General features: G+C 49.5%; 1 protein-coding gene across 1 annotated transcript in view; it reads left to right on the top strand.

Moving 5' to 3' along the window:
- The window catches only part of Actn3 (actinin alpha 3), a 17,318-nt gene that overhangs the window by 2,246 nt on the left and 5,850 nt on the right, over positions 1–9,222 (top strand). The window contains exons 2-11 of the mRNA XM_005351692.3: positions 4,183–4,297; positions 4,524–4,643; positions 4,959–5,045; positions 5,125–5,212; positions 5,674–5,752; positions 5,837–5,918; positions 7,051–7,136; positions 7,439–7,531; positions 8,130–8,360; positions 8,452–8,599. Of these exons, the coding sequence (XP_005351749.1) occupies positions 4,183–4,297; positions 4,524–4,643; positions 4,959–5,045; positions 5,125–5,212; positions 5,674–5,752; positions 5,837–5,918; positions 7,051–7,136; positions 7,439–7,531; positions 8,130–8,360; positions 8,452–8,599 (1,129 nt within the window). The remainder of the gene's footprint in view (positions 1–4,182; positions 4,298–4,523; positions 4,644–4,958; positions 5,046–5,124; positions 5,213–5,673; positions 5,753–5,836; positions 5,919–7,050; positions 7,137–7,438; positions 7,532–8,129; positions 8,361–8,451; positions 8,600–9,222) is intronic.

Here is a 9,222-nt window from a genome sequence, read left to right as displayed (position 1 = left end):
AAAAAAAAAAAAAAAACCCAAACAAACAAACAAAAAAAGACATTCTTGTGGTCAGGTACCCATCTGCTCCATCCATCCCTGCTCCTAATGCTTCTTGGTGACTGCTTCCTTGCTTATCAGTGACTCCAGGACCCAAGCTCTCCAGCTTTGGAGAGCTCCCATTCTCCCCTGATACCCGAGTCCTCTTCAGTTGACCATATTGAAAAACAATTGGCTCATAAATACTTCCTGACTATTTTTAAGGTCTCATGTAGCCCAGGCTAGCCTTGGATTTGCCCTGTGACCAAAGCTGACCTTGAACTGCTATCCTCTGCCTCCCCTTTCTTTCCTTGTAAAAGTTTTATGAGATTTATTGATTTTTATTTTATGTGTGGTATTTGCCTGTGTGTATGTGTGTGCATCATATCTATGCTTTGTGCTTGAGGAGGTCAGAATAGGGCATCAGAGTCCCTGAACCCGGAGTTATGGGTGGTAATGAGCCACCAAGTGGGTGCTGGGAATCAAACTCTGGTCTTCTGCAAAAGAAACAAAACCGCAGGTGAGCAATCTATCCAGCACTTTCTCCATTTTTCCCTTTTTATTTCCTTTTCTTTCTTTCATTTTTATTTGTTTGTTTGTTTGTTTGTTTTTGAAGACGGTTTCTCTATGTAGCCCTGGCTGTCCTGGAACTAGCTCTGTAGACCAGGTTGAACTCTAACTCAAACTCACAGAGATCTGTCTGCCTCTGTTTCCCTAGTGCTGGGATTAAAGGTGTGCCCCACCCCTGCTGGGCTGCTTCCGCCACTTTCTAAGTTGGGGGTTGCAGGTTTGCCCTACCACACCAAGTTTGAAGAGATGCTAGGAGTCAAACCTGGGGCATCTTGTGTGCAAGACACTCACTCTATCCACTGAGCTACATCCCAAATGTTCCATAAATACATCTTTTTTTTTTAAAGTTTTACTTTAATGATTTATTTTTATTTATGTGTATGTACATGGGTGCCCATGGAGACCATCAGAGGGTATCAGATCCCTACAGCTGGAATTACAGGCAGTTATAAAGGCTCCTGACATGGGTGCTGGGAATCCAATCTGGGTCCTTTGGAAGAACAACCAGTGCTCTCAATCACTGGGCCATGATCCCAAGTTCATAAATAGGTATCAAGAAGGTCTGAAATCAGAATGAAACAAAGTACACGGCCCCACACACCTCCTCACATCCACTCCCATGGCTTTCTATCCCTTGTATCCATTCTCACCTCCTCAATTCCCCCTTCCGTTCTGACAACCATTGTCCCTGCTCTGCAACCACAGTGAGCTTTTAAATTTAGTTTTGGGCTACATTTGGGAGACCGAGGCAGGCAGCAGCCCTCTCTCAGATGGTCTGTTTGACATAATGAGTATCAGGATAGCCAGAGCTGCATAGGGAGACTTGTCTCAAACATAGTAAGTTCTGATGCCTCCCTCTTGCCTGAAGCTTTGCCAACTCTCTGTGGCTCTCAGGATCAAGTTCAAACTCCCTGGCTTAGCACCCAGGATCATGCATGACCTGGCCCCTGCCACCCCTCCGGTCTGTCTCTCACTACTGACACCCCAACACCTCCAGTTTCATTCCAGCAGTGGCCACAGTGCTGCAGCCCCACAGAGGGAACAACTGTTTCTCACTGCACATTTCCCCTTGTCTGCCCCTGCCTGACATGCCCTTGGCTGCCCTTCCTGGGCCTGCACCAGCTCCTGCTCTTCCATCACAGATTTGATGTGAGCCTCCATCAAGAAGCCCCCGCCTCCACCCCAGATCCCTCTGCCTGTCTCCACTGGTACACCTCAGAGAACAATGTGACTCTGATTGACTGTGAACTCCTTCAGGGCAGGGCTACATCTTACTAAAACTCATATTTGGGACTGGGAATGTAATTAATTGATTTATTAAGTTGATTAAGTTCTGACTTAGTTTAGCATGAATTAATCTGCAACTTGAATCCTCAGCATCAAATAAACAGGGTATGGTGGTAGTACATGCTTGTCTCCATGTCTGGAACTCCCTTTGTAGACCAGGCTGGCCTCGAACTCACAGAGATCTGCCTGCCTCTGCCTCCTGAGTGCTGAGATTAAAGGCGTGCGCCACCACCGCCCGGCTTGATATTTTAATTATTACCTGCTGCCCCATGGCCCCACAGTTAGTGCCCCCCTGGCCACTCAGGCTATGACCAGGTAGAGAGAGCTTCCAGTCGCTTGGTCCTGGCTCTGCAGCAGCCAACATATATAGGTTCAAAATTAACTCTCTATCATTCTATTCTATTTTTCAATAAATTCTATTTATCAATAAGACTCAGGACTTAATCCCAGCACTCGGGAGGCAGAGGCAGGCAGATCTCTGTGAGTTCGAGACCAGCCTGGTCTACAAGAGCTAGTTCCAGGACAGGCTCCAAAACCACAGAGAAACCCTGTCTCGAAAAAAAAAAAAGAGCTAGTTCCAGGACAGGAGGACAGGCTTCAAAGCTACAGAGAAACCCTGTCTTGAAAAATAAATAAATAAAAAGACTTGGGAGTCAAAGGCTGGGGTGAAAACCTGCTAGCTCAGAGAGGTTGATTTAGCTTTTTGACTGGAGACACTGCAAGACAACTCTTCCCTTGTCCCAGAACCGAAAAGAAGTGCCATACTCAAGTCCCCACCCTTGCCTTACTGCATGTCTTCTCTATCAAAATTGCGGGCGTTTCTATGATCAATTCCAGTCAGTCACTAGCTCCACCTCCTGATTTAAGGTTTAACTTGAATCCCTAGTTTCAGGAGTGTCAGAGTTTGATCAAAATATCCTACAATAGATGAGAATTCCAGGATCCTGCCAGGTCAAAAGAAGGGCCAGAGACATAACCACCCTGGAAAAATACGGGAACCAAACCACAAAGAGGTCAAGGTCTGGCCCCAGATCACAGAGAGGGATGTGAGCTGGGGTTGGAGCCCAGCTATGGACTCTATCAAGAATCCAGAGCCGAAGGTATCACTCAGGGACTGAAAGCCTGGTTGGTTTGCAAGTATATACACACTCCTAGGATAACCCTATTCCCAACAGACACAGTCATATCTCAATCTTCTTATCAAGGTGGAAGCTGAGGCTGGTTGTAGGGGAGGGGGTCATCAGTGCTGGGAAAGAGACCATGTGGGTTGCAGTAGCTGGTCAACCAGTCGCTTGTATGAGACCCAGCGAGGATAATTAGGTGTTTAATGAATCATTCTGAAATAACAGTCGATTGTTGATCACCCATGCGATGCTTTTATGTCCAGGTTTCCCTGGCAGCTGATTCCCACCTCTCAACTAGATATGACTCCCTTGAGGAGCTCTCGGTTTAAAGACCATGTCTCTGGCCTATCTGGACCCAGGACATGAAGTGTGTTAATGTTTTCTAATCCTATCTCCAGTGATTAAGATTAGACAAAGCTGTGTAGCAGGCTTTTTCTTTGGGTTGCCAGTTCACAAAAATGACATGGGGACTTATTATTAATTATGAAAGCTCGGCCTTAGCTTAGACTTCTTTCTAACTAGTTCTTATAACTTAAATCACACACCCCCCTTTTTTTTTGGTTTTTCAAGACAGGGTTTCTCTGTAACTTTGGAGCCTGTCCTGGAACTAGCTCTTGTAGACCAGGCTGGCCTCAAACTCACAGAAATCCACCTGCCTCTGCCTCCTGAGTGCTGGGATTCTTTTTAATCTACATTCTTTTGCATGGTTCGGTTACCTTTACTCTGGCCTCCTCATCCTGCTTCCTCCATGTTTGACTGTCAACTCTGCCTTTCTTCCCCCAACCTTCCCCACCCTCCCCTGCCTCTCTGTCCCAGAAGTCCTGCCTAATTGGCCATTCAGCTCTTTATTAAACCAACCACAGTGACACATCCTTGGTCTAAAGAAATATTTCCCAGCAAAGCCAGAGTGCTTGCCTTACCACAGGGAGGTCCCAAGTCCAAACTGGTACCTACAGAGGCCCCACCGCCATTTCTCTTCTCTCAGCTGAAATAAAACTCCAAGAAGGAAAGAAGCTGGAGAAGGATACATAGCCCCAGTTGGACCAGGATTCACATCCAGGGCCTTGAGTTCTAGGACCTATCTTAATGGAGGAGCTAGGTCTGTGTGCCCCAGACTCAGTTCTGGGCATTTCCCGTTCCCAGATCTGTTCCTACTGTCCAACCTACTGTCTTCTGTCCCTAGACCTTCACAGCATGGTGCAACTCACATCTGCGCAAGGCGGGCACTCAGATTGAGAACATTGAGGAGGACTTCCGCAATGGCCTGAAGCTCATGCTGCTCCTGGAGGTCATTTCCGGTGAGGGCACGTGTCTGTGGCCAGGGAAATCTGGAGGTTTGCGGGAATGGTGGCAGCTGAGTGCTGGAGGGGAGTCATACTGGAGGAGGGAGCGCTTGGGAGCAGCATTTTCAGTGCTGAGAATCAAATCCAGGGCTTCAGTCAGGCTAGACAAACACTGTGCTCCTGAGGTATGTCCCAGGTCCCCTCCACTAACCTTTGCCCCTTACCCTCTCCTTATACTCAGGCGAGAGGTTGCCCAGGCCAGACAAGGGCAAGATGCGCTTCCACAAAATCGCCAATGTCAATAAGGCCCTGGACTTCATCGCCAGCAAAGGAGTTAAGCTTGTGTCCATTGGCGCCGAAGGTGAGAAGGGAAGAGGAGGGGCCTGGGCAAGGGCTCAGAGGGAGTCAGCAGGTTTCGTCTGCAAGACCCAGTGGAGATAGTTAATCCTATCTATCAGAGGCAACTGTACCCCAATGCTAGCCCAGCACCTGGTACCTAGCAGGTGTTCAACAAATCATTCTAAAATAGCACTAGATGACTACCGAGTGCTTGTAGGTGTTTGGTAGATATCAGTCTTTAGGTGTGGCACAAGGGTCAGAGGCTGAGCCAGAGGACCGTGCACTGAGGCCTCGACACAAAGGCCTGGAGTCCAACCCTGACCCCTGTCCCTGGCAGAAATTGTTGATGGGAACCTGAAGATGACCCTGGGCATGATCTGGACCATCATCCTCCGCTTTGCCATCCAGGACATCTCTGTGGAGGGTGAGTAGAAGAGGAGTCAGATGGACGGGGCCAGCTCAGACTCTTTCCCAGCTAACACTTCTGTCACTTTGTCCTCCAGAGACCTCAGCCAAAGAAGGATTGCTTCTCTGGTGTCAGAGGAAAACAGCGCCATATCGCAACGTCAACGTACAGAACTTCCATACCAGGTCTGTTTGACGGCATCAAGGGGGCTCAGTGAGCAGCTCTGGTCCCTGGTCCATGAAGGTATAGACTGGCCCCACCCCAAGCCTCAGCGATTGGAGGGTTCCAGTTCAGTTCTTGGAACAGCCTCTGAAACGAGGACTCAGGGTATAGTGAATGAATAGGAAGGAGGGTGGCAGACCTCTCCTGGGGCAAGGAACGTTTGTGATATCCATAGACATGTATTTCAGCCAGAGAAGACCTGGATACCCCACACACCTAGAAACTGGTCTGGCGTGAGCCTGCGAACGGGAAGGGATTGCGATTGTAAGGAGCTGTGAGGAGATGGTCTAGCAATGAGAGGCAAAGGAATTTGCACTTGACTGCATGTCACAGAAAAGGGCAGTTCCGCCGGGTGCTGCTAGGTTGAGGGTAGAACATGGCCTCAGCCTGAACCCAAGCCTGATGACCCTTTCTGTCTATTCAGCTGGAAAGATGGCCTGGCCCTCTGTGCTCTCATCCACCGCCACCGGCCAGACCTCATTGATTATGCCAAGCTGCGCAAGGTGGGCCTCTATAAGTCACAGACCCAGTTCTGCAGTCTCTGCCTTCAGCTGACCTTTCAACTTTTCCCCCTCATGTCTCCCTAGGATGACCCAATTGGAAACCTGAACACTGCTTTTGAGGTGGCAGAGAAATACCTGGATATCCCTAAGATGCTGGATGCAGAAGGTGAGCTTGGTGGATGAGAACAGTATTAAATAGACATGTGACCCGATCCAACCTCCACATAGCACCATGCTCTCCCCTCTCCAGTGATATTTTACTCCTGCCCCTTACTCTATCCCTACCCTTCTTTCATTTCAAAATCAGAGCCTCATGTAGCCCAGGCTGGCTTCAAACTCAGTATGTATCTGAGGCTAGCCCTGAACTCCTAATTTTTCTACCTCCACTATTCAAGTGTTGGAATTATAGGCATGTGTTACCGCTCCTAGCTCTTTTCACAATGTCTCATTCCTCTTTCCTCTTCTCCAGGAGCTTCCCATCACACACCCCTGCCCTCTGTCTCCCGGCTTTCCTCCATCAAATGGCTCTGCCCTCTGTCTCATACCCCAGTCTCCTGCCTATTCAGGATAATATTGGTTCCCAAGACTGGAAGCTTCTCTGGGGCACTTTCTGCCTGTGCTCCCTGAGCCCAAGCAATGTTCAGTCAATGAAGCAGCAAACATTTTCTGAGTGGCTGCTGCTTGGTATCCTAGACGTCTGTGCACCAAGGAGACTGCTTCTGGCCCCTAAGGAAATATAAGACTTAGAGAAGAGGCAGAGAGACTGAGTTACAGGCTGCTGGGAGCACCGGGCAGAGATCAGAGACCCCTCCTGAGGGCCTCAGATCTGCACCCTCATGCACGGTCTCACACCAGGCCCTGGGGTGATCATAGATCAGAGACCCCTCCTGAGGGCCTCAGGATCTGCACCCTCATGCATGGTCTCACACCAGGCCCTGGGGTGATCATAGATCAGAGACCCCTCCTGAGGGCCTCAGGATCTGCACCCTCATGCATGGTCTCACACCAGGCCCTGGGGTGATCATAGGGGACTTCCTGAAAGAGCTTGGGGTAGCAGGCAGCCCGTGACTAGTAATCTCTACTTTTGTCATCCTGAGGGTGTTCTTTGCATAGAGGAGAGAGTCTTGAGTTCATTCCCCACCCTGGCTTTGGTCAACATGCACTTCATAAGACAAGAATTGAGGATGTTGCTAAGGTGCAACACTTGCCTATTATGAGAAAAGCCCTGAATTTGATTCCTGTGTTTCAAAACAAAACAAAACAAAACAAAAAACCATATACCTTGCTGTCTTTCCCAGACATTGTGAACACCCCAAAACCAGATGAGAAAGCCATCATGACCTATGTTTCCTGCTTCTACCATGCTTTTGCTGGGGCTGAGCAGGTAAAAGAGGGTCTCGTTGCTGCCCTACTGAGGGCATTGCTGCCTAGGTAGGGTCTAAGAGCCCGACCTTGGTGTTAGCCCAACATTTGGAGGTGCCAAGCCCTGTAAGTGGGAGGGAGGGCCACTGTCTCAGTGGGCCTTCAGGGAGCTCAGGGACAGAGGCCTCTGTCCAGAAAGCTCCTCCCACCTTAGAGAAGTGACCACCCCTCCTTGATTTGTACACAGGCCCAGTTGTTGAGGGAGGCTAGGTTGGGGTGTCTGGGGTAGCTTGTCCTCAGCCCTCTTCTTTTCCCCCACTACAGGCAGAGACCGCTGCTAACAGGATCTGCAAGGTGTTAGCTGTGAACCAAGAAAATGAGAAACTGATGGAGGAGTATGAGAAATTAGCCAGTGAGGTATGGCTAGGGCAGAGAGCCCCTTCCCACTGTGCTCCTTACCCTGTCCCACTGAACGTCCCAACTCCTCTAACCTTAACCACTGGCATGAGTCTGCAGAGCATCCTTCCAGGTTTTTCCTGTTCCTGCCTCCCCACCATCTCCTGCCCTTCTGTCAGCTAAAACCCCTGGTCATTCCTGATTCACTTATTGTTCATATATTTACTGATCCTGTCCTTCCTTGACATTTGGGCAGCCATATGTTCTTTTTCTATATATCTACCTATTTTGGCCCCTGGACTCAGAGACTGATTGTCCTGGAATTGGGATGTGGTTCAGTGGTAGACGGCTTGTCTAGACTATGGGAAACCCTAGATTCAGTGCGCGTGCGCGCGCGCGCACACACACACACACACACACACACACACACACGCACGCACACACACACACACACACACACGTATCCTATTCCTTCTCTGGCCAGTGAGGACAGTTTGAAAGTCCCCCTCCATGTATCTGAGGCTTGGCCCTCTGGTCACAGTCTATGTGTAGAAAGGAGATGGGTGGGTAAGATGTGACAGTCAGCTCAGAGCTCTCTGCCTTGCTCTGGTCCTGGCAGCTACTGGAGTGGATTCGTCGCACTGTCCCATGGCTGGAGAACCGCGTAGGCGAACCCAGTATGAGTGCAATGCAGCGCAAGCTGGAGGACTTCCGGGACTATAGACGCCTGCACAAGCCTCCCCGTGTGCAGGAGAAGTGCCAGCTGGAGATCAACTTCAACACGCTGCAGACCAAGCTGCGCTTGAGCCACCGACCTGCTTTCATGCCCTCTGAGGGCAAACTGGTTTCGGTGAGCTAGTGCCCTGGGTGACCTTGGGTCCTTGATCCCTATCTGCATACTGGATAAACTGTGGTGGAGGCCACCTTTGTTTCCCACACAGGATATAGCCAATGCGTGGCGGGGCCTGGAGCAGGTAGAGAAGGGCTATGAGGACTGGCTGCTTTCAGAAATCAGGCGTCTGCAGCGGCTTCAGCACCTGGCTGAGAAGTTCCAACAGAAGGCTTCCCTGCATGAAGCTTGGACCCGCGGTAGGTATATCTCATGGAACTGGACTCTTTCCTGGGACAAAATGCACAGGTCAGGGGCAGATGCTTTGCAGGGAGCCAGAGACCCCCCCTCCCACACACACACACGAAATTGTCTTGCTATATAGTGCTAACTAGCTTGGAACTCATTATGTAAGCCAGAGATCTACCTGCCTCTGCCTCCTGAGTGCTGGGGGTGCTGGGATTATAGACATGAGCTGCCAAACCTGGCTGGAGACCAGATTTCTCATTCTACCCCGTCTTGCTACAGTGCACTCTAGGCTCCTCTTGGGACTGGTTTTGTTACCTATAAACTTAATCTCCCTCCTCTCAGGCTCTGGTCCTCTGTAGTATTTTTGGATTAATTTGTCACTTGGCTTTTGTATGTGGAAGTGTCCAAAGATAAGTCCCTAATCTCAACGTCGCTATGTCATATTCAAGGTATATTGATGTAGAGTGCTGCATAAGTCAAATACATAACTCTCCATAAATAACATCATTTATTTAGGTTTCTTTTCTCTTTTTTTGGTTTTTCGAGACAGGGTTTCTCTGGTTTTGGAGCCTGTCCTGGAACTAGCTCTTGTAGACCAGGCTGGTCTCGAACTCACAGAGATCCGCCTGCCTCT

Source organism: Microtus ochrogaster, chromosome 8 (genome assembly GCF_000317375.1).
Source record: "Microtus ochrogaster isolate Prairie Vole_2 chromosome 8, MicOch1.0, whole genome shotgun sequence".
Lineage (NCBI taxonomy): Eukaryota > Metazoa > Chordata > Mammalia > Rodentia > Cricetidae > Microtus > Microtus ochrogaster.
The sequence above is the reverse complement of the archived record's forward strand: the minus strand, read 5'-3'. Positions and strand labels throughout refer to the sequence as shown.